At 52.9% G+C, this 27979-nt stretch overlaps 1 protein-coding gene across 4 annotated transcripts in view; it reads right to left on the minus strand.

The window, feature by feature from the left end:
- ABCC1 (ATP binding cassette subfamily C member 1) overlaps nucleotides 1-27100 on the minus strand; it is a 126835-nt gene extending 99735 nt beyond the window's left edge. The window contains exon 1 of one of the 4 annotated variants that reach the window (XM_023655035.2): nucleotides 26942-27100. In XM_023655035.2, coding sequence (XP_023510803.2) covers nucleotides 26942-26989 — 48 coding nt within the window. In that variant the 5' untranslated portion in view covers nucleotides 26990-27100. 4 annotated transcript variants of the gene reach the window in all.
- Nucleotides 27101-27979: the final 879 nt, after the last annotated feature.

Genomic DNA, 27979 nt, shown 5'->3' on the forward strand with positions numbered 1-27979 from the left:
TCTTCCGGTCGACCCCACACATCCTCTGGGCCTCCCAGGGCCACCACGTCCTCTCAGCTGGGTCAGAAGCCACCACAGCCCTCCAGGCCCAGGCAGGAAGTGGCCCCGCCCGCTGACCGAGCCTGATGCTGCCCGGTCCTCTCGGCTCAGCGGGCTCGTCACAGAAGCACCTGTGTGCCAGGCATCTCCTTGGCTGGGGCCTCCTTGGTGCGTCCCCCAGATCTGCTGCTCCAGCCTGGCCAACACCGCTTCCAAAGGGACACCAGGCCACGGCCTGCCTGCGGCGACAACAGAAACACAGCCCTGCCCAGGACCCAGCTGGCCAACTCGGGGACAGGAGGGGAGGCTGCAGAGAGCAGGACGGGTGGACCACAGGCTGGAGGCGAGACGACTGTGAACTCTGGCTCAGTGTCACCCAGGCCTGGGAGTGACAGCCCTTCTGACGCTACCTAGTAACAAGGACCCTCTATGCAGCAGGCAGACCTGGGGCCCGGACCTCCATCGTCCAATTCAATTGTCTCAGTAACTCGCAACAGCCGGGTTTCTGTCGCCCCGTGGACAACTATTTATCAGGGGACCGCCACGCGCCAACGCCATTTGGAAGAAAAACGTTCCCGCTCTCAGAGTCGCCTTCTGTCGTAAGAGGCAGACCCTAAACAAATAAACAAACCACTCTACTTCCGTCTAAAAAGGACAAATGTCCTAAAGAAGAAGAAAGGGGGCAGAGGATGGTGGGCGCCATCTTTATAGCAGGTGGACAGAAAAGGGCCAAGAGGACCTTTGAGTGAAGACCCGAGGGAAATGGAGGAACAGGTGCCGCCTGCTTCCATCTGTGGAAAGAGAAAGGTGGGGGGTGATTAAGCGTCTTCTCAGCACGTGCCAGGACGGATGAAGTGCTCACGGCTAATGCTCAGGAGTAACTCTAGGAGGCAGATGCTCCAAGGAAACCCATTTCACAGATAGAGAAACTGAGGCCGGGGCACATAACCCGCCAGCGGCACAGCCGGGAATCTGAATCCCAGTGCAGACGCCTCTATGCACCTGGAAAACACTGTCCACGTTTTTCATCACACGCCCGGACCACTATCCCCCCCTTTAAAATCAGCATCGGAAGACAGAGACGCTCATCTAGACGGGGAAATTTTCTTAGACGGATACAAGAAAAACAAAAGCCAACCGCGATTATTTCCAGGGGGTAGGGCTGACACGGGCGAGCGTAGAGCGACTATTAGTTTTTGTTTTGTTATCTTTTGTACCGTTTGAAGTTTTTACTCCACGTGTATTCCCTCTAAAACAATAATAACAAAAGGAGTTCAAACTTTAAATAAATAAAGAGGCCCAGCAGGAACTGAGGGTGGAAAGTTCTCAATGCTGAGCTGGGAACAAAGAGAAATGGCACGTTGACTGGCTGTGGGTAACGCCAGCGGGAGCTGACACGCCAGGCCCGGCGCAGTTCGCCGAGCGCGAGTCTGCTGCAACCTCACGGCCACCCTCAGAGGCGGGACGGTGAAAAGCCCCCCTTTTCAGGTGAGGATGCTGAGGCCCAGCGAGCTGATGGAAGCAGCTCAGGCTTAAAGCTGGGAAGAGGCAGGGCCGGGATCTGAAGCCACACAGAGGCCCGAAGCAGCTCTCAACCAGGTGCGGGGGACTTGAAGGGCTTTGCGAGCCAGTGGCCTCACTGTCCTGCCTGCGGCAGCTGGAACACAACATTATTGAAGCTGGACGCGAACTAGATGTCCTCAGCCCTCAGGGACTCCAAGTTCATCTGCGCAGAACGGAGGAGCAGCATTTTGTTCTTTTCTTTTTTTTTTTTTTGAGGAAGATTAGCCCTGAACTAACTACTGCCAATCCTCCTTTTTTTTTTGCTGAGGAAGACTGGCCCTGAGCTAACATCTGTGCCCATCTTCCTCTACTTCATATGTGGGACGCCCACCACAGCATGGCTTGACAAGCAGTGCCATGTCCGCACCCGGGACCCAAACCGGCGAACCCCGGGCCGCCAAAGCGGAATGTGCACACTTAACCGCCCCGCCACCGGACGGGCCCCAAGAAGCAGCATTTTGACTCAGGCATGAAGGTTTTCTACAGCTGCGCCATCCCCATCGCCCAGGGTGACGGTCATGAATGCAAGGCTCAGGGTCTGAGTTCCAGGCCCTGAGGTCACAGATACGTGCCCCAAAGCGAGGTTTCTCATCCTTGGCCCCGCCGACGTTTAGGGCCAGAAAATTCTGTCTCGGGGGGCCGTCCCGTGCACTGCAGGATGCAGAGGGAGTGGCACCCCCAGCCTCTGCCCCCGAGACGCCAGCAGCACCCATCAGTCTTCACCCCAATGACGCCAGGAGGCAGGTCCTATAATCACACCCATTTCACAGGCACAGCAACTGAGGTCACATGAGCTGTGAGCGGCAGACCCAGCCACTTGTGACCCTCAAATGTCCCCAGATGTTGGCAAATGTCCCCAGGAGGCAAAACTGTCCCCATTCCCTACAGCAGTGGCCTCGCCAGGCCTCGGGTTCCTCATCTGTGAAACGAGACTCATTCCAGAACCCACTTATTACAGGACTATTAGGAGGGTTCAATGAGATGACCCAAATCTTCCAGTTTCAGTTCCTGGACAAGAGACGGACCAACACACACAAGCACAGGATCTCTTTCACTCATTCCTTCATTCATTCATTCATTCATTCCATCACACAATGACCATTTATTGAGCACCTGCTCTGTGCCAAGCTCTGGGCTAATCACGGGGACATGCAGATAAATCGGACACACTCCACGCCCTCTTAACCGTCTAATAGTCCCTTAAAATACAAGATCACAGATAAAAACACAACGGCCAGGGGAACACTTGCTATGAAGAGGAAGGCTGCGGTGACAGCAAATATCAGGCTGAGGGTCCAGGAAGGTGACATTTCAGCAGAGACTGAAAGGGTCTGGAGACAGCTGTGCCAAGATCCGGGGGCAGCACAGACAACGCAGACAGATGGCTCGGACAAAGGGCCTGGGGCCGACACCCGTGTGTGTGTCTACCTCTTCAAATGTGAAGAGTCGGGGGGCAGGGAGAGAGGCGGAGGGGAGGAAGTAAAATGAATATAACAGCAGCATCAACCACCAGTGGAGGGGACCCCAGGGCCTGAGTTTGAATTCAGTCTCCAGTGCTTGCTGGGCTCTGGACCCTCAGAAAATTCAGGATTCACTCCCACCCTGATCTTGACCTTGATTTCTGTCATCTGCAACACAGGAGTAACAATGCAAGCCACTCCTCCGCTGCAGGCTGGGGACCGGCTCGCCTGGAGGCACCAAGTCGAGGGGTGGGATCAGCAGGGGAGCAGTCCCACCTCACCCTCAGAGCCCTGTGAGCCAGGCACGGCTTCCTCCCATTTCACAGAGAGGGACACTGAGGCAAGGAGAGGCGAGAGGACGTGCTGTGAGGCACCCGGGCAGGACCCGGTGGAGCCTGGATCCAGACCCAGAGCAGCGGCTCCAGGGAACCCTTGCACAAAGGGAAGGAAGACCTGCAGGACACGGCCTGGGAGGGGGCCGGGGCGCGAGGCAATGGGCCATGTTCAGAACCCAGCCCAGGGCATGATGCCGCGGCGAGGATGCTGTGGGCCTGCCGCTCGGCCAGGGGACCTGCTGGGCTTCTGGACTGGGATCCTGTTTACACAGACCGCAGGGGCCTTCCGTCCCCACCGCAGGCCTGAGAGAGGTCCAGAAAAAGGTCAGAGGCTGCCCCGCCCGCCACGGCGACAGGCGAGAGCAGCCAGGAGTGGCGTGGGGTAGAGAAGGGTGCCCGTGCCAGCATCCCGCTGGCAGCAAGGGCCCAGGCTGCTGCCGGGCTGAGCTTGGCCTGCCCTCACCCTCTGACTCAACAGAGCTAAGAATAAAGCCCAGGAATATTCAGGAAGGGGAGGAAGGGCAGCGTTCAGACAGTACTGACCCAAGCACCCAGGAAGCAGGGCCAGATCCTCACTGAGTCCCTACGCCCAAGACGCAGAATTGAAGCCCCTGAGGAGAAAGGGACGAAGCACATGGAAAGCCAAGACTCCTTAACAGGGGGCCTCTCAACCGAGCGCCAGCGCAGAGCAGACAACGTGGCCACAGCTGCCCATCACAGGTGTCCAAATGTCAGCAGCGGGCAGCTGGCTCCAACCTGCCTTGACCCCAACCCTCCCAGCGAGCACCGTGAGGCCTCTCGCCAAGGCCCTTCCCTGCCACGCCCACACTTGTCCTCGAGGTCTCCGTCCAGCCCTGATCGTTTCGCGGCCCTCATCTCCAGCCACTTCCTCTCCTCTCATCAGACTCTGGAGTTTCACACAATCCTCCGTGTGGTCCCGTTCCAGGAACTTGTGAGAGGTCAGCCATGTGCCAGGCACGGGAATACGTCTGGGGACAGGACAGGCAGCATTCACCCATGTTCCGAGCCCAGCTCCCAGGTGCTGGGGACCCCGCGGGGGACAGCACGGCCTAGGGCTGCCCTCCTGGGGCTGACAGCCGACAGGAGAGACAGCAAGTGGAGCAGATAAAGGAAATCTATACACACACACACACGCGCGCTATCTATCATATACACACCTGCAGAGTGAGAATAAAGAGAGGACGCAAACAGGCACTTAACTAAACATGGGCCAGAGCACACAGTAGGTGCTCAATCAATGCCACTGCCATTACTGAGATGACATCCAGAACCATCTCTTGCCATGCCCTTCCACATCTCCAGCCTCAGTGAGTGACTCATTTGTCCATCCGACAAAGATGTCTCGAGCCCCCACTGTGCCCCAGGAACCACACCGGCCCACTGCGGCGGGCACGATGCACGAGTACACTACCTTCCGTGGCGAAAGGGACTCTGTAGACGTGATTAAGTATCTTGAGATGGGGAGATCCTTCTGGAAGATCCAGGTGGGCCCCTGGAATCTCAGGGAATTGTACAGGGAGAGGAGGCAGGAGGGTGAGAATCAGAGGAGGAGATGTGACGACAAGAGCAGAGGTCAGTGACGCAGGGCCACAGGTCACGGACGCGGGCGGCCTCTAGAAGCTGGAAAAGGAAGGAGATGGAAGCTCCCCCCCGGCACCTCCAGGAGGAACGCCAGCCCTGCAGCTGGGACTTCTCACCTCACAGCTCTCAGAGGGTAAACCGGTGCTGCTTTAAGCCACTACGTTTGTTATAGCGGCCACAGGAAACTCACACAGCAGGCCACTCAGAAAGCCAGCAGGAGACGACGGCCGGCTGCGCCCTCACCAAGCCGTTCTGGCCTGGACACCCTCGTTCTGGCCTGGACACCCTCGTGCCGGCCGCAGCCCTGCCTTGTCCTGCCTCATCCTGCCCTCGTCCGCCTCGCATCAAACTCGGCCCCAGCACGTGTCTGTGGGGCCCCAGGTTCTGCTCTCCCGGGCCCTCCTAGCTCCTCTCTGGACGCCCAGTTGAGGACGTGCTTCTGAAGGACGGGAGCCGGGAACAACGGAAAATACACACTGATTTCTAAATTTCACTTCACTAGGCAATATACAACAAACGGAAATATCTGTGTGTGCATGTGTGTCCAGACGTAGGTGGGTGTTCTAAGGGTAAACAGCAAAAAGGTCCTCTGCCGCCCTCCCCGCCATGAGCCCTGTCCACTCTGCTTGGTCCTGTACACACCCTCCCATCCCCCTCCCCGATCCAAACACAGGTTTCTTGCATATCCTTCTGGAATTCATTACGCAAACAGAAGCAAATACAACTACGCGTTTTTATTTCTCCATTTCTTTACACAAAAGGTATCATGCCAAATATGCCGGGTATCTCTTGCTATTTTCACTTAAAAATGGCATCCTGGAGGCTGGCCTTGTCCTTGCTTCTTGCCTTCTGAAAGGAGCCCACTGCTGTGCCGGACAGACGGGGCGCGCCGTGCTCACCAGGACGCCCCACCCCCACCCGCCACTTGGGCTGCTGCCAATCTTTTGCTATTTCAAACAGTGACACATTGAATTCCCTTAGAAATGACTCCTTAAGCTAAGCCTCACCCTGGATCAACAGGGCTTCACCCAGCCATTCACAAGCCTCGCAGGTCAAGTTTACCAACCTGGAGACACACAGAGAGAATCACAAAAATGCTGATCCACGGTGACCTAGCCAACCCGACGGGAAGTCGGTCTTTCAACATCACTAAATATATCGGGAGGAAACGAAATCACGACCTCGAAGAGAAATCCACACGGCGTTCACGGCAGTATTATCCACAACAGCGAAGACATGGAAACAACCCAGCGTCCATCGATGGACGAGTGGATAAAGGTGTGCTGTGCATATACACACGGCGGAATATTAATAAGCCACAAAAAGGACGAAATCCTGTCTTCTGCAACAACACGGATGAAACTGGAGGGCGTTATGCTAAGGGAGATAAATCAGACACAGACAAATCCTGTAACTTCTCACATGTGGAATCTATGAAAGCTGAGCTCACAGGAACAGAGCAGAGTGGTGGTTCCCAGGGCTGGGAGTGGGGGAAATGGGGAGATGCTGGTCAAAGGGCGTCCACTTTCAGTTAGAAGATGACTAAGTTCTGGGGATCGAAATAATTAACAATACTGTACTATGTACTCCAAAGTTAAGGGATTAGATCTTCAATGTTCTCATCACAAAGAAGACATGTAATTATGTGGGGGGGATAGAAGCATTAACTGGCCCTAGTGTAGTAATGATTTCACAACACATATGGGTATCAAACCATCGCACCGTACACCTTAAACTGACACATGTCAATAACGTCTCAATAAAGCTTGGAAAAAACCACCAAGTGAAGGAATCTGTATTCCCAGAGGTTTATAGCTCTGTAAATATTATAATACCATATAACGTTTAAATTTTAACAAAATGACAAATTATCTGAACCCGCAGTGACCAATATATCGCCAGCCTCGTGGGTCTACCAAGCCCTGGAAATGAGGCCAATTCAAATTACGATGTGCTGGAAAAGACACACCAGACTGAAAAGACTTAGTGTGGGAAAAAAAAGAATGTAAAACACCCCATGAATGACATGTTGAAATGATAATATTTTGCATATATTGGGTTAAATAAAATATATTATGAAGTTTTTTTTTTTGAGGAAGATTAGCCTTGAGCTAACATCTGCTGCCAATCCTCCTCTTTTTGCTGAGGAAGACTGGCCCTGAGGTAACATCCGTGCCCATCCTCCTCCACTTTATATGTGGGACGCCTGCCACAGCATGGCTTGCCACGTGGTGCCACATCTGCACCCAGGATCCGAACCGGCGAACCCCAGGCCACCAAAGCGGAACGTGCACACTTAACCACTGTGCCACCAGGCCGGCCCCCTCTTTTTAATTTTTTTTAATGTGGCTCCTAGACAACTCTAATTCCTTATGTGGCCTGTGTTATATTTGTATGGGACGGCACTGGTCTCGACACTGAAAGGGAGAGAAATCACCCGGAAATTGACAGCGTGTGGATTTGCTGGAACACTACATAACCACGGCCTTTGACAAACAGGAATCTTTTTATTCATGTGACATAATAAAAGAGAAAATAGCGCACCACTCGGAGATAGGGGATTCATTCGATGCATTCCACGCCTGATAAATATTTATTGGGATACCTGGACAGCTACCCCAGTCTGCTCACAACTAGCCCAACTCGCCTCCTATCCATCCACCTCACAACAAGCAAGGGGATGGCTCTGAGCTGCAATCCCAAACCCACAACACTCTGCCTACAACTTTTCCAGGACCGAGAGCGAACTTCTCACCACAGCCTCTGGGTCAAGCCCCGACTCACTGTTCCTACACGACTCTGCCTCAGGGCCTTTGCACAGCCAGTTCACTCTGCCAGCAGCCTTTCCCCTCACTGGCCTGACTTCAGCTCAGAGGCAAGCTTCAGGTCTCGGCCGAAACAGCCCTTCCCCAGGGAGGCCAGTCCACCACCCCACGACCTTCTCAAACACGTCAAATCCATCATTTCATCACCTCATGAGACTGTACATTTCCTGCAGAGCGCTCACCAAACTCTGTCATTAAATATTTCTTTCCAGTGTTATTTATTTACTGATGTTTTCCATATTATCTTAGTTAACACTCTATATTATGTTACAGAACATGCACTATAGTATATAATACATTATGTATAATATACATGACTAAGATGAACCACACAAATTGCCATTTGTGTCGGTTGGCGGTGGGCAAACTCCGGCCCACGTGCCAAATTCGGCCCCCTGCCCGCTTTGTACAGCTCCCAAACCAGCGATGGAGTTCACAGTTTCAACTGTACGGTGTAAAAGACAACTTTGCCTCTTGGCCCACAAAGCCTAAAATATTTACCACCTGGCTCTTTACAGAAAAAGTCTGCCAACCCCAGACGTAGACTGAAAATCAGCGAATGTTGGCAGTTTTATACGGCTCGATCTGATGCTATTTATTTCATACGTTATTTCTTCCACTTCTCACTCTTCCCCCCGACTGTCTGTTCCTCGAGGGCAGAGGATGCCCAGGTTTGGGACCTCGAGACGTCACCCTCGCCCCCGCAGTGCGTGACACTGGGTGAGCACCTGTGGGCTCTAGGAACAGGCACCACAACGGGCCTCGACACACCGTGAACTGGATGCAGCCGACACCGGGGACGGTCATGGCCCACACACAGCCCGCCAGCTCTCACGGGCCCAGAGATGAACGAGCGGGGTGATGACAAAGGGCCAAAACCGACGGTGGCGACAGATGTACAACTCTGCGACTGGACTAAAAGCCACCAAACTGTCCACTTTCCATGGGTGAACAACATGGCATGTGAATTACGTCTCCATAAAGCGGTTAAAAAAAAAGATGAATAAGACCCAGGGTCATTAGACTGTGCAAATTTCACACTACATATGCTGTCCTTTACCTTACACTGCCCCTCCAAAAAAATAAATACACAGAGACCTCATTTCATCGCCTCAGTAAGAGGATGCCTCATCTAGACAGGACTCATTTGCATTTGTTAAAAAAATTTTAATGCAATGTCTTTTCCCCGTCACTATCTTGCTTGTAACCAGATTACACGTCCCCTTTAATCAAGGTTTCTCACCCTCGGCACTACTGACACCTGGGACCAGGTAATCCCGTGGTGGGGGCGTCCTGTGCACGCAGGACGTCTGGGAGCTTCCACGGGCTCTACACACTGGATGCCAGGAGCACCCGCCTCCCCAAGTGGTGACAACAAAAACGTCTGCAGACATTGTCAATGTCCCGTGGGGGCACGATCGCCCTCGTTGAGAACCCCCCTTGCTGTCTTAACAGTTCTTCCCTCTGGCCCCACTCCCACCACCGATGCCCAGTACTCTGAAGGCCTGCCCACCCGCCCATCCGTCCATTTAACACACGCACAGAGCCCTGCTTTGTAAGAGGAGTCGAACCAGAAACATCCACATTTGTATCCCGCCCTTAAGAGGCTCCGAATCTTGTACAGGACGTGGGACAGGAACACAAACAGCTACAACCAAGACTCTGAAAGCACTAAGTGTCATCAAAGAGACACACATAAACGGCAAGAGCATCCAGAGAAGAGAAAGGGGTTCATGCTCAAAGCAAAGGGGAAGAAAACTCACAGGCACACCTCGTCCACACGGCAAGGACAGCAATACTTGCTTTTCGGGGTCATCGTGAAGACTAAACCCACACATTACATTATTTCATCTTCACCCCAATCCTTTGAAGGGGGTACTCTGGTTCCCATTTTGCAGAGGAAGCCACTGAGGCACAGAGAGGGAAAGCAACTTGCCCAAGGTGGCACAGCCTGTAAGTGGCAGAAGGAGACTGCAACACCAGCAGGCTGGCTCACCGCCGCAGAGCCTGCCCTCCTGAGAAAATAGAGGTAAAGTCACACACGTGCCAACAGAGGGTACCCAGCAACCACTCTATTGGTGCAAGTTACTGTCGTCATTGTGATTACAACTTGGGAGCTCAGAGCAGGCTTCTGGAAGCAAGTAGAATCTAAGGAAGGCCAAGATGCCAGGATGTGCCAATGTGGAGACAGGGGAACAGCGTTCCAAGGGCACAGCAGGATCCGAGACTGTCGCTGGACGAGCTCAGGGCATGTAAATACAGGCACACAGTGCTGAACACGGGACATGTTCTGAGAAATACGTTGTTGGGCAATTTACCACCATGTGGACATCGCAGAGTCCACTTACACACACCTAGATGCACACCCAGGCTCTGGTGCCCATCGCTCCTGGGCTACAAACCCAGACAGCACGCTACTCTCCTGAGCACTCAATGCTAAGTATCTGTGCATCTCAACACAGAAACGGACAATAGCAATACGGTACAGGGCCCGGCCTGCTGGCATAGCGGTTAAGCTCACACGCTCCACTTTGGCAGCCCTGGGGTTTACGGGTTCAGATCCCGGGTGCGGACCTACACACTGATCATCAAACCGCGCTGCGGCAGCATCCCATATACAAAACAGTGACAATCTTCCTCACCAAAAAAAAAAAAAAAAAAAAAACCAGCATAAAAGATTAAAAAAAGGTACACCTCTATGGGGCACTTTACACAAACAGAGCTTGCAGGACTGGAAGCTGCTCTGGGTGAGTCAGGGAGCGGGTGGTGCGTGAACGGGACGGCCTGGGACATCACTGGGCACTACTGGAGACTTTAGAAACACTGTACACTCAGGCCACACCGAGTTTATAAAAAAATATCTTTCTTCAACAATAAGTTAACCTTAGATTACTGTGACTTTTTTAGTTTATAAACATTTTATTTTTTTTTTTAATTTTTGACTCTCTTGTAATAACACAGCTTAAAACATAAAGACACTGTACAGCGGCCGGCCCCGTGGTCGAGTGGTTAAGTCAGCGTGCTCTGCTTTGGGGGTCCAGGGTTTCGCCGGTTCGGATCCTGGGCACGGACATGGCACCACTCATCAGGCTACGCTGAGGCAGCGTCCCACATGCCACAACCAGAAGGATCCACAACTAAAATAAAATATACAACTATGTACCGGGGGGCTTTGGGGAGAAGGAAAAAATTTAAAAAAAAAAAAAAAACAGATATTGTACAGCTGCACAAAAATATTTTCTTTCTTTATAGCCTTAGGCTAGAAGTTTTCTGTTTTTTAAATTTTTTACTTTTTAAACTTTTTTTTAAAAACTGAGACACGAACACACACGGCAGAGTAGGCCGACACGCTCAGGACCATCCACGTCACTGCCTTCCGCCTCCACCTCTCGTCCCACTGGACGGTCTGCAGGGACACTAACACGCACAGAGCTGCCATCAGCTGCCATCTCCTACGAGAACACGGCCTTCTTCTGGAATATTCCTCAAGGACCTGCCTGAGGCTCCTCTTGGGGAGCTCTCACTGTTTTCGGAAACACGTCCATGGTGTCTTGCTGGGTTTGTTTCTTTTTTCATCCTAGATTTGCGTGAAAGCAGATAATGCACCATGAAAATTCCTCTCTATTCATGAAAGCCTTTTGGTCTTGGGGGGTCCACGGTTTCCGACGTTTTGAGGCGCTTGCTGAGGTCTGCATAAGCCACGACGCCAGCAGGCGACAGTTCACTATTATCTGACGGGCCCACCGTCACGTGCGTGGCCTGTCACGGACAGAAACGTGTGGCTGCGCACGTGACGATGACTACACACATCAGAAAGTGGAACGGAGGGCCAGGAGGGGAACGGGCGAGAAAGAGGGCTGGGAGGACAGGCCGGGGCCTAAAAATGGGTTAAGTGGAGGCAAACGAAGCCTTGCTGAGGATTCTCGTGAGAAAATGCCGCATCACCACACGTTGCAAAACCTGAGGAATTGTGAAAGTGGGAGGTGAGTTTTGGCTCATTCCCTTCTCTCGTGTGGCCAAGAAGAGGAAACTGGGAAAGCCACCAGCATCCTCAGAGACACCCCGTGCCCTTCCCCACCCCACAGCCTTCCACCCCAGGGAATGTCCCGGCTCACCCCTCTCCCCATCCCAAGCCCCCTCTACTCCGAACTCTTGTGCTCCCTCATTCGAGCCAGGCAGCATCAGAGCAGAGACAGACCGGGGCCGGCACTGGTGAAGGGTCCCATGACTCGGGGGTCCACGGCACAGCTTTGGAGCAGCAGACCTGGGCTCAAGGCCTATCACCACCTCCTCCCCGCTGTGTGGCCTTGGGCAAGTCACATAACCTCTCTGGGCCTCCGTTTCCCCATCTGTATGACACTAACAGTCTACCAACTTCACAGGACTGTTCTGAGGAGGAAACAGAAAGTGCTCTTTACAGTTCCTGGGACCATATGAGTGTGAGCTGTTATTATCATATCGCAGTTTCTTTATCAGCCCACAACGCTCTCCCCCGCCCGCTGACGCTCTAGCCGTGACAGCCTTTCCCCTGTTCTTCAAACTCACCCAGCCTTCTCCCATCTCACGGCCTCCCATGGGCTGTTGTGGGCCTGGAATGCCCCTGGCCTGGCCGGCTCCTCCTCATCCTTCCAGTAGTGGCCTCAAATACCAGCTGGGGGAGAGAGGCCTCAGCTGTGTGAAGGGCCCCCTCCGCCCCGTTATCCACTAGGACCAAAGCCCGCACATCTCCTTCAGCACCCAAATGTCTACGGGGCGGCACGGGGCAGGGGTGCCGGCCAGGCTCTGCAGCCAGGCGGCCTGGGTTTGACCGGCTGTGCCATCTGCCAGCTGGGGGACGTCTCTGCCACCGTTCGCCATCCGCGAGATGGGAGTAACCCCACAGGCTCTTATGGGGTCGGACTCATCAGCATCCATAAAAGCATTCAGAACAGTCCATGGACCACGTCCTTCTAATTCATCTGCATACAGTAGGTGCCTGTTAAATTCTTGTTCAACAAACAAAGAAGGGGTGAATAATCGACCTGAAGAGCAATGGAGAAAAACACGGAAAAGCCAGTGACTCCGTCCTGCCAGTGACCCCAGGATCCCAGCCCCGGGCAGGAGGCCAAAGGAAATAACTCAGACAAGCCAGCAAAGGAGCGCTCCGCACGCGCTGGGCCGTCACGGCGGAAGCCAGAGGCTCCCAGGCAGGCCAGGGCTCGGCACACGGGGGCACGGGACCCCACTGAAGATGACCCCTGCGTCATGGACCACAGTGGGGGCCACCTCCAGCCCCGGAGAGGCCATGAGCAAGCGGAGCAGGCTGGCCACCCGGGGCTCAGGCTCTCTGGCGAGATCTGTACCCGACGTGTGCAAGCAGACCAAGAACGAGAGCCAAGACGCCATGGCACCATCGGGCACTGGGACGGCCTAAGAGCCGCCATCGGGGTCCGGGGAACAGACGGTGCTCAAGGCGGCAGGGGGAGGGAGGCACCTCTTTTCCATGGAGAAGTTTAGACCCCGTCACAGCGCATCCTTAAAAGGCCCCAGGCACAGATCGCAGCCCTTCGCAGGCCACATCCAATCCCTAAGACAAAACTAGCAGGAGGCAGGTACTCTGACTATTCTCCGTTTCACAGATGCGGAAACTGAGGCACAGAAAAAAAAGGCTTCCTGATCTGGGCCAAGGAGGCTGTGCGACCCAGAGGACCAGAAGTTAACCGCGGCTACCTCGGGGCCAACCTGGAACTACACGACCGTCCAGGACTTTCTATCTCGGCTTCCTCTTGGGTCCTCGGCTTTCGCTTCGGACCAGAATGGGGACTGATAAAGATACCAATAATCATCATGACCAGGCACAGTAAGGTAATGATGACAGCACTGAACAGTCATAGGATGAGCATGTTCATCATCAACTCATTTAATTTCACAACTCTATGAAGTAAGCACTACCATGACCCCCATTTTGCACATGAGAAAAGGGAGGCACAGAGAGGTGGAGTCACTTATCCAAGGTCACACAGCTGGCGAACAACAGAACGAGGATCTCAACAGGGGCTACCCAGGCTCCCCGTGCTGCTGCGTTCCTCTAAGCATCTTCACAGCCGTGGCCTCATGAGACAAGGAGGCTGCGTGTGTCCCTCGCCACGTACGTGTTCCCAGCACTTAGCACAGGACCCACAACCATAAAAGGACAAATACACAGAAGACAGGGGGAGGGGAGGAGGGACGGGAAGTTCTGATCGCGCCGCCTCAGTCCTCAGATCCGTGCTGCCTCCCATCTTCCCATCTCTGACACGGGTCTGCGTCTCACCACCAGCGCGTCCTACAATCTCTGCTGGCCGCGTTTCGCAGCACAGCATCGCTGACATTGGGGCGGGATGTCGCAATGCCAGCCTCCTAGATTCAGGGAAAAGTGCTATGCACGGCCCGGCCTTTGTTCCAATCTAGCTGCCTATGAAGGGACGGCCAGAGGCTTTTTTCTAAGTTTCCAGAATCAAGAAGGAAAGATGAAAAATGTCCTTGCTTCTAAGCCAAGCTAACCCCAGGCGGGAGGCAGTAACTGGCCCCACCTCCTCACTCCGGCGCCACAACCGCCCGATTAACCTCACTGGGGGGGACGAGGGTAATTGTCAAGCCACCTGAAAACTCCAGCAGACGCATCTGACACTCCCCACCTGCCTGTCTCCCCCATTCCTTTCCCATGCCAGGTTGTTTTTGCCAAACCCAGGCAGAGAAAAGGCAGTAAAACCTCCCACTCAACAAACAACAGCCCTTTCCCAAAGCACACGGTCACCAGGAGGCCATGGTTTCCGCCTGGCCCCGGAGAGCAAGCCTCCGCGCCAGCAGAGTGTTCTTTCCGAAACACGCCCTCGGATGGATAGGGTCTGCCCGGCAGAAGGGGGATGACTGCGACCTCATCGGCTTTGGGAGCTCTCAGCATCTTCCTCCCTAATTTCTAGAAGGCGCTCAAGGAGCGGCAGTTATCTTGAATTCCAGTTCAGAGCCGTTCTGGGGATCCGATGGCATCTGCGGGAACGGGCCTGAAACTGACGAGCGGGCTCCAGATGTGAAGTGTCAGCGATACACGGTCATCCGGGGGACAACAGAGTGACAAGCGAATCAGAGGGTTTACCAAACTCAGCAACGTGCGGACCGAGTCTAGAAGCGTTCCCAGCCTCAGCGCTACTGACATTCGGGCCCCAATAACACTGTTCTTAGAGGCCTTCCCCAGGCACCGCGGGCCGTTAGCAGCGTCCCTGGCCTCTACCCACTGGATGCCAGGAGCACCTCCCTTCCAGCGGTGACAACCAAAAGCACTTCCAGACATTGACAAATGTCCCCTGGGGGCAAAACCGCCCGGAAGTGAGAACCACTGAGCTGGCCAGTTTGCAGAATGTCGTATTTTTTTCATTTCAGTAGTGACATACTAAATAGCTAACTATTAGGTAAATACATACATATCAGCAACCTGTGACTTCATAAGATATTCCAAAGTCATACGAAACTTCCTTTGGGATAAATTTATTTAGGTTAAAAAAAAAGTGAATTGATGAGCCAGCCTTGATGGCCTAGTGGTTAAAGTTTGGCATGCTCTGTTTCAGCAGTGGCCCAGGAGCAGGTCCTGGGCACAGAACCACGCCACCCATCTGTCAGTAGCCATGCTGTGGTGGCAGCTCACATAGAAGAACTGGAAGAATTTACAACTATACCCAACTATGTAATGGGCTTTGTTGGGGGGAAAAGAAGAAAAGGGAGGAAGACTAGAAACAGATGTTAGCTTAGAGTGAATCTTCCTCTGCACAAAAAAAAAAAAGTGACATGACATAAGGAAAAGTATTAATAAGAAGGTGGCAGACACTACTGGCTGGCTTACTCAACACCTCCTTTCTCTCACAGTGTCTCCCACTAAAGAAGCATAAAATGAAATGCTGGCTTTCCCTGCCTCCTTCATAGCCAGAGGTGGTCAAGCCCAGGGCGAGGATTTCAGGAGACCCTCAGAGACTGTCACCCGAAAGGGGCCAGGCCACGGGACCAACAGGTGAGAGCTGTGTCCTATAAGCACAACTCATGAGCCTAGGGGACTGACCCCCAGAACTTTCGTCTCCTTCCAGGGGCATCTAAGAGGGTCCAAGAAGTGCCCACCCACTCAAGCCTGGTGTCACATTTTCCCCAGCATCTCCTCGTCCACAGAGGTTAAATAACAAGGCTGTGGGGGCCGGGCCGGTGGTGCAGCGGTTAACTGTGCACGTTCCACTTCAGCTGCCTGGGCTTTGCCAGTTCGGATCCAGATGTGGACATGTTACCACTTAGCACGCCACGCTGTGGTAGGCATCCCACATATAAAGTAGAGGAAGATGGGAACGGATGTTAGCTCAGGGCCAGTCTTCCTCAGCAAAAAGAGGAGGATTGGCAGCAGATGTTAGCTCAGGGCCAATCTTCCTCAAAAAGATAAATAAATAAAAAATAACAAACCTGTGACCAACCACCTCGAGAGGGAACAGTTATTAGCAAACGACTTAATCAGCTGCATCTTGACATTTCATCTTGCCGTAAATATGTGTTAATTAAAAATGGGTCCTATCCCAGATGCCCTGGTAAATGAAAATAAGAAATATGTTTCCACAGGATCCCATTTTCGTTTTTAAAAGCAGGATACGTGGAGAAAAGGGACTGAAAATTAAAACCCCCATCTGCCAATAAGAGATGAGCCCTAGAAGTATGTGATTGTGGAGGATTTCCACATTTCACTAAACTCGTTTCTGCACTGTTTCATTTTATACTGTCTCACTTATAAGCTCAGACAAAGAAAGCATGAGTAAGAGACAAAAGTCCCTTTAGGTAACTCAGTCACTAACACGCTTATACTAACAGAAAACCTGGCACTTCGCAAGTACGTGAGTGTCAGCAGCTCTCAGGGGTGTTCCAGCCCACCGTGGATTTAGGGAGTTAAGCAACTTTTCTTAATCCTAACCTACAAAGAAAAGCCGCAGAATGAACTTCCCCCACATCAGCCCAATTTCAGAGCTGACGCCCAACGCCCGGCATGCCTCATGCAGACCCAGGCACCCTACACACACCCTAAACACTGGGGGGATTACCCTGAACGGTCCCAGATGCCAGGGACAGGTGTCTGAATCTCTGGGGCTGGGCTCCATCCTGACTCTGCCAAGGCCTGCCTGGCCCCGGGGGCTGCAGGATGATGACAGACCGGAAGAGAAACGCCACATCACAGGCTCAGCTGTCCACCGCCGGCCCTGGCTGCCCAGCCGCCTCCTCCGTTATCGTGGCTAGTGTCTGCCAACATCCGCTAAGCATCCTCTACATCCTGCCTCTTTTCTCCCTCTCGCTTCGAAGACACACAGCATGATCATGACCCCCACTTTGCAGATGAGGAAACCGAGGTTCCCAGAAGGTCAGGGCCAGGCCCAAGGTCGCGCGCTGGGAAGCGGCAGGACCAATTTTCAAACCCAGGCTCCCGAATGGGGGCCTCCTGACCCTAGTCTTTGCATCTCTGGCTTTCTTTGGAGCTGCTACGGAAATAAGTGGACGGGCACTATTCATAGGATATTCATTACAATGCTTTCTTTAAAAGAGAAAAAAAAGAAGGGGGAAACCAGCCATGGAAATGTCAAACCACAGGTGATAATTACGTGAAATTATAGTCCGCCGATACAAGGAACAACTGCTGGGAGATTTAAAGGCGTAATTTTAAAAGTTATGCAGGAATATGGGGAAATTCTTACATCAGCCAATGAAAAACATAGGAGTGAAAATGGTATGCGCTCCACGCGCGCCGCCTCGCAAAACTACACACCAGCCTGGACTAGAAGTGGATGTTCACACACAGATGACAGACAGACAGACGACAGCCTAAGACAGATATCTGCAACACACAAGACACACAAAGGGCAAGATTCCCCAGAGACCAAGAGCTCCTGCAAACTGACAGGAGAAAGACAAAACCCCCGGGGAAAGAAGTGCAAAAAAAGACCCGGAAAGACACGCACAGAAAAGGACACACAGATCACCAGGCACTGCACTGCGGGATGCTCGGCGGGTAACCGTAAGGGAAGTACAGACGAAAATAAGATATTTTTTATCATTAAGGGAACAAAACTCAGCCACGTCCAGGGCTGAGAAGGAAGCAGGGACATGGAGATTCCCATTCACTGTTGCTGAGAGTGGACCTGCTACAACCTTCCTGGAAAAGAACCAGCCAAAACCTTTTTTTGTTGTTGTTTTTTGAGGAAGATTAGCTCTGAGCTAACATCTGCTGCCAATCCTCCTCTTTTTTCCGAGGAAGACTGGCCTTGAGTTGACGTCCATGCCCATCTTCCTCTACTTTATATGTGGGACGCCTACCACAGCATGGCTTTTGCCAAGCGGTGCCATGTCCGCACCCAGGATGCAAACAGGCGAACCCCCGGCCGCCGAAGCGGAACGTGCACACTTAACCGCTGCACCATCGGGCCAGCCCCAAAACCCATTAAAAACATTTACATAATTTTTACCCATGTACAAGGATGTTTATTGGAGCATTATTTACAGGAACTAAAAATGAGAAATGAGGGGTGGTCCCATGGCCAAGCGGTTAAGTTCGTCCCCTAGGCTTCGGTGGCCCAGGGTTTCATCGGTTCGGATCCTGGGCACGGACGTGGCACCGCTCATCAGGCCACGCTGAGGCGGCGTCCCACATGCCACAACCAGAGGGACCCACAACTAAAATATACAACTATGTACTGGGGGGATTTGGGGAGAAAAAGCAGAAAAAAAAAACCATGGGAAATGAATGCAAGCAACTGCATTAACGTCCCCTATTAACAGAGAAATGGCTGAACTACAGCAAATCTATAACTTGAAATATTAAACTACTACAAAGAATTAGTGAGATTCCATGTATTGACATGTACGTTAAACAAAACAGAGTAATGATTATAACCACCCATTTTATTTTTACCATATTATTTACGTTTATAGTATTTCCACGATTCCAGAGGAAGGAATGGAAAAATATCTTGGTTATTGGTTAGCTCAAGAGAGAAGCATGTTAATGCTCTATTTAAATATCTCTCTGCCATTTTGTCACAAGGAGTGTGACTTTGGCAATCAGAAAACTCCAGAATTAAACCAGAAGGTTTACATATAAAAAAGTTAAATGTGAGTTGCATTAGCATGGTGGGATTAGGAGCAAAACTTTTACATGTTGCTAAATTATTGATGTAAAAGGACTTTTCTAAACCACAGAGAAGTCAAAGAATGTGTAAGTTTTAATAGACCTTTTTAAAACGGGAACAAAACCAGCCACTCTGCAGACTGAGCCCCTGGAATGTCAGGGTTAACTCAGCTCGACGAAACCCTTTCATACACAGGAAGCAACATGAGCCCGGGCAATGCCCAGCTTGCTCAGTGCTCTCACACAACAGGCGCTTAATAAATGCTCGTGGGTCCATCGGAGAAGTATAAACTATGGCAGCCAGCTGATAATTAGAAGCATCCAATTTCAAAACACACATATCCATCAACCCAGCAATTTCTTACGGAGGGCTATATGGCACTTAGCCATTTACATCCATCAGCATACACGCGCAAAGATGAGGGCCCGGGAAAGTTCCAGAAGGCCCTGTGGACCATTCCAAAAATCTGGAACCAACCCCGACAGCGCCCAAGAGGGGAGTGGCGGGCTACACGACACAGTCACGGAACAGAACCACCTGTGGTTTGTAAAGAAGTGTCATTTCCTTTTTCTTTCGATTTGCGTGGAGTCAACATGGACAGAAAAGCAACAGGTTTTTAAGCGAAGGGAGCAAGATACAGAACATTATTTAGCGTATGAACCCACTTGGGGAGAAAAAAGAGAGACACAAGCCACTGTCTCCCACCCACCCCTTCACACCTATTTGATATGGTTGAAATTTTTCTAGAAGGACACCCGAGAAACTAGCAGCAATGGCTACTTCTGGGCACCGAGCGTGGGGAGGGGAAGTCCTGAAAGTTTTACTTTCCCTTTATGTTCTTCTAGACTATTCGCCTTTTGAAAAGGAACAGCGCAAACCAAAAAAATTATCACCCCAGATCTTTCTCATGCAATCAGCCAGATCAACTCAGTAACATCTAGTTTTAAAAGAAGAGTTTTCTAGCAATCTATAGAAAGTCATCTTGATCACGCAAGCAAGCACCTTCAGGGCTGGAGAAAGCCCTTGGAGGGAATCATGGGCAGCTGGAGAACGGAGAAACCCCCCCGCCCCGGGTCTGACCCTGAGGGGCTTCAGCTGATGATCAGAAACAGCTAAGACTCGTAAAAAAAAAAATTTTAATCTTAAAAACCTGAGACTCTTTCCAACATAAATGGATCAGAAGCTCTATCGGGGAGCAAGTATTCCTCCATTTCCTTGACAAGCTGGGGTTAGCGTGCTCCTGGGAATTTCCAGGCCCTTATTATCCCCACAAGCCATTTACTAGTCTTTTATGCATTTTTGCAGAATGCTCCTGGGAAGATTTTTGTTTGTTTTTGGTTTTGGGGTTTTTTTGTTTTTTTTTTTTTTGCTGAGGAAGATCAGCCCTGAGCTAACATCTGTGCCAACCTTCCTCTATTTTGTATGTAGGATGTCATCACAGCATGACTTTGGTGAGCAGTGTATAGGTTCGTGCCCAGGATCCGAACCCACGAACCCCAGGCTGCCAAAGTGGAGTGTGTGAACTTAACTGCTACGCCCCCGGGCTGGTCCCCAGGGAAGATTTTTATGAGATGGGCTCTGCAGTCCTTTGAGTTAAACTCGGTGATACTTTGACCACAGCAAGCACCACAGGGCCTTTGCACTTGCTGTTGCCGCTACCTGGGACTCTCTCTTGCCCCAGTCCTTTGCACAGCCCACTTTATCATTCCGGTCACAGTTCCAGTGTCACGCCCTCCAAAAGGCCTTCCCTGGACATCGCTCCATCATAGCCTGCATCCCCCCAATTGGTCCCAGTTTATGTCTTTGAGGCACCTGCCACTACTCAAATTCGTTTGGGTCACCCCCAGTGAAAGCTCCATGAGAGCACGAGCCTCGTCTCTCTATTCATGGCTGTATTCCCAGCGTCTAGAACACTGGCCACATGTGGTGAACACTCAGTGAATAAGGCTGAATAAATGAACGAGTGAGAAACGGTTGTGGGAAGAACAAGAGATGGAATCCAGTGTTTCAAGGACCATACTGAAGTCCTGTCCTGGAAAACAGGCACTTGATAAATGCTTTCCGAAGAGGAGGGCATCCCCAAACAAGGACTTCCCTAAGAGGCCAAGAGAGGGTAAACTGAGGTTCTCAGAGAGACAGCTCACGGAAAGGGAGGAGAAAGCCCTATAAAACCTCAATTACTACCTACGGGTCTGGGATGCCTGCCTAGAGCCACCCTCCCCAGTCATCTAGACCCTTTTTCCAGAACTTGGCAAGCTGCCCCAGGAGGTGCACCCCACAATTAAACCGAGGAGACATCTGAGCGGAATCTGGATGTTATAATTATCCACCTACCCCGGGGCCGTCTAAAATGAAAGAGCAGCGCTTCAAAGCCGACCTCAAAAGATGGGCGTTGTCCCCCTGCAACCGAAGGGTCCCACGCATGCCAACCAGAAGGGATCAGGGGAGAAAAAGGCACCCTCAGCGGAACAGCCTGGAAGCAGCCCGCAAGGTCCTTCTGTGGCTCACTGGGGTTTAACCCCCTGACATCTCATTAAGCTTCTCCAAGGCAACCCCAACAAGCCAAACGAGAAGTCGAACAGCCTCCAACTCCCTGGGAAACACGAGGACATGGGCCAAAGTCTTGCCCAGAATTTCTTCTCCAGCTTCCTCCACGCCAAGGGCTGTGTGACGGGCCCCTAAGACCTGATGAAACCCAAACCTTATCCCACCAGGAAAATCTGGAGCTGACACGCAAATGAGATGCTTGCTTCCAACTCCTCGGGCATTGATAATTAGTTTATCCTCCCTCTCCTGCCAACCGGGCTCGTGCTGGAGCCAGGGTCTTTCCAGCATCAAACCAGTGATTCAGATGGGCCCCAGTCACTTCACCAGAAGGCTGGGCTCAAAGCAGGGGATGCCAGCTCAGATACCTACAGGTGCCAGGGGGGTTCCATCAGCGAGGGACGCAAACAAGGTGAGAAAGCAGAGCGAAAAAAGGCAACAGACACTGGGCCTCAGAATTGAAGGTGCAATAGGGAGGAGTGGGGACTGCGGCAAACTGGAGTGAGCAGGCCCGTTCTGGAGGGGGCAGCCCCAGCTGACCACTAGCACGGCCAAAGGCAGGCCCTCGTGCTATCAGATCTAATTTTTCAGGAGAGATCAGAAATCCAGATTTTTCTGTGAAATCTACCAATCAATAAATATTAGCAATTACAGTAATTCATAATTTTTAAAAAGGCAAACTAGCACACTGGTGGGCCAGATCTAACCCTCTGTTTGGAACCCGTACCTGAAACATTCAAACTCAAATGTTGGGGCCAGCCGAGTGGTTAAGTTCACACGCTCCACTTCAGTGGCCCAGGGTTTCGCAGGTTCAGATCCTGGGTGGGGACATGGCACCGCTCATCAGGCCACACTGAGGCAGCGTCCCATGTACCACAACTAGAAAGACCCACAACTAATAATATACAACTATCTACTGGGGGGATTTGGGGAGAAAAAGAAAAAAAAAAGGATTGGCAAGTTATTAGCTCAGGTGCCAATCTTTTAAAAAAAAATTCAAATATTAATTGAGCCCACTGTGTGCAGGGTTCTGGGAAAAGAGAGACAGACAAGACTCGGTCTGACACTTGCAAGATAAAATATAAGCAATCGAATGTGGAAGCTGGAGGGCTGGTCCACCTGAGGACCCCTCCCAGACAGGTGAGTGACTATTTCATCCTTAGAGATCTCCGGAAAGGCTTTGACCCAGCTCGAAAGTCATTCCAGTGCTGCAGATCACTCATGCAGTCAACAAACATTTACTAAGCATCTACTATGTTCCAGGTGCTGGGATTCCAGCCATGAAAACAGAGACAGGCCAAAACCACTGCCCCGGTGACAATGACCTTTCCACAGGCAGAAACTGAGGCAGGGAGTAAAGAAGTCAAATATCTGTTGTATTAGAAGGCGGTAAGTGCCAGGGGAGGGGCAGCAGGGACGGACTGGGAGCCCAAGGAAGTGGCAGGGAGTCAGGGCGACCTGAGGTGACATCTGAGCAAGCAGGTCAGAGAGGTGATGAAGCCAGAGCCTCAGAGGCCTCTCTAAGCCCTTCGGCTGTTCCCTGGAGGGCAGTGGGGAGCCACAGCAGGGTTTTAAGCAGAAGGGAGACAAGATCTGAACTGTGTCTTAGGAAGATCCTCTGGCTGCCGGATTGAGACTAGACTGTAGGGGTCAAGGATGGACAGGGGGAGCAGGGAGGAGGGAGTGTTCAAACCCAGGAGGGAGCCTGTGGTGGCTCCAGCCAGAGCCGTAGGAGGGGAGGCTGCAAGAAGCAGGCAGATCTGGAAACATCTCGAAGGAACGGGCAACAGGATTTGCTGACAGATCAGACGTGGGATGGGAGGGAGAGAGGGGAGTCAAGGATGCTGGGGGTTTGCCTCTGTGAGAACGGGGCTGCCATTAACTGAGATGGGGAGGGCTCAGGGAGGAGGGTCCCAAGCTCCTTTCGGGACATGGTAAGTCGGAGATGCCCGTGAGACACCCAGAGGGAGGGATCAGTTCCTAGAAGGTGGGCCCACCACCGCGTTCCAGAAGTGAGGCACCTCCAAGAACATCACCGATGGAGCTGGTCCAGCTGAGGGAGGGAGGACACAGACAAACGGACTGGCCACGGCCTCCTTCTGCACGGAGCCCCGGATCTGCCCAGTCCTCTCAAAGGCTCCCCTTGCCTCCTCCCGGAGCCATTTACCTTGTTCCCTTGTCCCACTGCCATTCTGGGCCCGAGACTCCACATGCCTGAAGTGGGGCGAGTGGACAGGAGGACCGCCCCCCCCCCCCCCCGAGCTCCAGGATCCCTTTTGGCTCTAATGATGCACAAGGAAGGGAGAGAGGGGGAGGCTGGGGGGGGGGGGGAGGCACGGACAAAAAGGGGAAGAAGAGAGGAAGATGGAGAAAGGAAGAGATGGGTCTGAAAACCAATAGGGTATTTGGAAGATGGACAAAAAATTGGCTCTTCATAGTCTGATGCAAAGCCAAGGGGAGCCACTGAGGCAGGAAACAGACTGACTCCAAGACCGATAAGCATTTACTGAACGCCAACTGTATACCAAGCAGCAGACTTCTAAGTACTTGCCAATGATTCACGCCTTTGTTCCTCCCCACCCTATGACCGCTGTTCCCTCAGTGCCGTGTTAGCACCCCCGTTTTCCACGTGGGGAAACTGAGGCATGGAGGTGGGAAGTAACTCGCCTAAGCAGAGTCAGGATTTGACCCAGGGGATGCAAGCACTCGCCCTGAGCCACCACGCCAGCCTGCTGACCGATTTGTTTTCTCTACTTTTCGACATTTTTCCAATTTTTCTCCCCAGAACATACAACCTATCAGTATCCATTTTTTAAAAATTAACTTGCAACGGGAGGCCCAGGCCCATTTTCCCAACCATCATTCAAACATCAGCCACAAAACAGCTCCTCCTAGCAGGCCCAGTGGAAAAGGGCAGCCCCTATTTTCCATCTAGATGACCAGCTTTCTCCTTTCTCATCCTAGAGCATTTGCCTGCAGCAAGGAAGGAAGTCAGCGGAACCCTCATCTTGGGCCGTTTCCACGTTCTGGTTTTTCTGGACGTTTCCTGGGGCCCAACAGCAGGCAATGGCCCAGAAACAAAGCTCTTATGATAAGAGGGTCATGTGGGCCAGTCACCTTGACATCTAAGCACACGCCCTCGGTCAGGGAGGAGCCGGCATGAGGGGATGGGTGGCCCAATCCCATCCCCACCAGCGAAAGAAAAAGTGGGCCCAAAGGAAGGTCAAGCGACTTGAAACACACAAGTCCATCTTCGGAACGAATAATAATAACCAGCGTTTGCGCGGGGCACGGCCTGAGATGTTTACACAGATGAACTCATTTACTCTTCCCAACAACCAGAGCAGGTTGGGACATTTTTGGCCCCTGCCCCCATTTTACAGATCAGGAAACTGAGGCACAGAGAGGCAAAGTGGCTTGCCCAAGGTCGCCCAGTCATCCAGTGGGCTGGGAGGCCAGTCTCTCTGGGCCTTGCACGTGCCATCCTGGAAAACGCAGGAGGTACGTGCGTTCTATTCCAGCTGGTTTCTCTGGCTGCCAGGAAGCTCGCATGCCCCAGCTGGGCACTCTCAAACTCCGGTTTCAGGCCACCTCCACAAACTGGGGCATCGGGCAAGTCTGGTGAGTCCAGGAATCCAGACGGAGGAGGGGCAGAGCTCAGTCTGAAAGGCCAAAGACTGGGGAGACAGGCAGGGCCTGGCAGAGGTGAAGGTCATGCCCAAGGCAACCGAACCACCTGGCAATTTCTGTATCAAAAAGTCCTTGCAAGGCTTTACCAGGACGAGCTGCTTAAGCTAAATAAACAGAGGACACCCCCAGAAACACTTGGCTTTAGAAAACCTCACTAGCCATCAACTGCCAGTTGCCATCAATAAAATATATCCTGACGCAGAATTTAATTTATGGTTGACTATTTTTTTCCCCTCTGCAATTTAGAAGAAAAGAAACAAGTAAATACTCCAGAATTCACAGCCACACTAGGCCAGATGCCCACGTGGATGCTGCAGAAATCATCTTGCTGCTGTTACACCTGGCGCGGGGCACCTGGACGCCACAGGTTTTCTTCTGTCTGCTAACTCGAGTCGACTTTGCAAATTTTCTGCCCTCGAATCACAATCACAAGACCCTGAATGCAAAGCATCCGTACTGTTTCCAGCCCTGGAGTAACTCTCCGATCCCACTGGCCTGAAAATGTGACACATACCAAGGTGTGTTTGCGTGTTCTACCAAAGGATACCCCTCCCAAAAATAAAGCCTTTCCCTGGGGCTCTCACGGATCACTTTCCAACCCTCTGAACTCAGCCTGCCGCCAGGAGAGGACCACGAAACAAGACAAGAAGGTATCTGGGGATGCTGATCACCAGCTCCGAAGAGCCAGACATGTTGCTCTCTCCTGATTCGTAAACAAAAGTGGAAAAACTATCAGATCCAGATTTGCCTCTGGTGTTTACCCATAATCAAGATGGCATGACACCAGCGTGCCCTCCTGGAACAAAGGGGCAAATCGCATTAGAGGGAAGCTAATGCCCAAGACGCTGGGGATTAAGCCACAGGAAGTGGACTAGCGAGACGTGCCCGGCTCAGCGCTGCCCATTCAGATGAAAACTTGCCGGGGTAAAACCCAAGGCGGGTCCCCCGGAGAGCACCTAATTTCCAGCAGGGGCCTGGCACACCCGCAGACACTAGGGTCCCCGGCGTCCTCAGCTGCACCCCACACCTGACCTGTGGGCCAGGCAGGCATGGCAGGGAGCGAGCAGCCCTACCTTCTTTCCTGGCTGTCCCTCCAACTTCCCCAATTCTCCTCCTTTTCCCCCAAACTCTCCCCATCGTGATCAAGCAGAAAGAAAGTAAAAGATGTCAAAGATCTGTAACCACAGCAGAGTAACCTGGATGCAAAACTGGAAGGGAGCAGACTTCAGCCCCTGGGGAGCGCCCTCTCCACAACCTGAGCCCTCCCCAGCTCAGCCCCTTTGGCAATGGGGTGTTCCTGGCGAAAGGTGGGGGGGGGGGGCCACCAACCCACACAAGAGATGGCAGAAGTTAAACAGAGTCAGCCCCCCTTCCTGTCCCCACCTCTGGCGTCCCGTTCCCGGGCGCGTTATTTTTAATGGGGAAGGGACTCCAAAGCAACAAGAACCTCTCTTTCCAGCCCCCTCCCCCAGGCTCTGGCCCCTCACCTTCCCCCCCGTCAACCACCAGGCTGGGCACATGCACCACCACCGCCCCGCTTCCCTGGACTTGGGCCCCCCCAAGTTTTCCCCCATCAGTTGCACCCCCGGGGGGCGGCTGCGGCGGGGGATGGGGTGGGGTGGGGTGGGAGCGGGACCCCCGGGCTGGCTGCAGAGCTGGGGGCCGCGGCGATTGGGGGCTCCCGGGCCGCCCTCCCCGCAGCGTCCCGGCGGCCGCAGAGCACGTACCCAGAGGGGATCGGAGCCATCGGCGCTGCAGAAGCCCCGGAGCGCCATGCGGCCGGCGGCGGGGGGCGGCGGGCGGCGGACGGCCCGGCTGGCGGCGGCGCAGGCGGGAGGCGGCGGAGGAGCGGGGCCGCAACGCCGCCTGGTTGGCCCGCGCGTCACGGGGATGCGGCCGCCCCGCCCCGTCCGCCCGCGCTGCCTCCTCCCCCCCACCTCCCTCCCTCCTCCCTCCCGCCGCGCGGCCGGGCACGCAGGGTGGGGGCAGCCGACCCGCCGCCCCCATCGGCTGCGCGGGGGGCCGGTGCTGCCCCCCCCAGAAGCCCCGGGCGTCTTTGTGTCCTGCCCCTCCGCCCCGTTTTCCAATCCTGCTGTAACAATAACGACGGCCACGGCACCAGTAATCATAACCACCAGGGGAACCCGGAGACTGCCCAGCCCCTTTGCTGCGTCCCCACTGGATCCTGACTCGTCCCACTCCCCTTTCACGAAGGCAAAAAACAAGGGGCAGAGAGGTTGAGGGGCTTTTCCAGGGTCAGAACCCAGCCGGCTGACTTCCAGAGCTGACGTAGAAACAGGAGGAGGTGCATAGTCCCGTGAATCTGCCCTCTGCAGATGGAGAAACTGAGGCTCAGAGAGGTGAAGTGACTTGCCCAAGGTCACACAGCTGGCAGGTAGCGGAATTGGGACCCAGACACAGGATCGGTCTGACTCCAGGGCACTTCTGGCCCGGAGGTTCCCAATGTCCTGTGTGTGAAGCATCTTGGCATTTTCTGGAAACCTCTTTGAGCAGCACAATAACCAGGTTATTGATCCTCACCTTAGAGGTAAAGAAACTGAGGCCTAGAGACACGGTAAGAATTAACAGGCCTTCACAGCCGTGGGGCTTCCTAAGGCTGTGTTCTTAGCAACAACATGAATTAACCTGTATAATTCCTCACAAGAACCCCATGAGGCCAATGGGAGCGTTATGCCCATTTGCAGTGGGGGAGGCTGAGGCCCTGCCAGGCAGAGTGATTTGTCAGGATTATGCGGACAGTAAGT

This window comes from Equus caballus, chromosome 13 (assembly GCF_041296265.1).
Source record: "Equus caballus isolate H_3958 breed thoroughbred chromosome 13, TB-T2T, whole genome shotgun sequence".
NCBI lineage: Eukaryota > Metazoa > Chordata > Mammalia > Perissodactyla > Equidae > Equus > Equus caballus.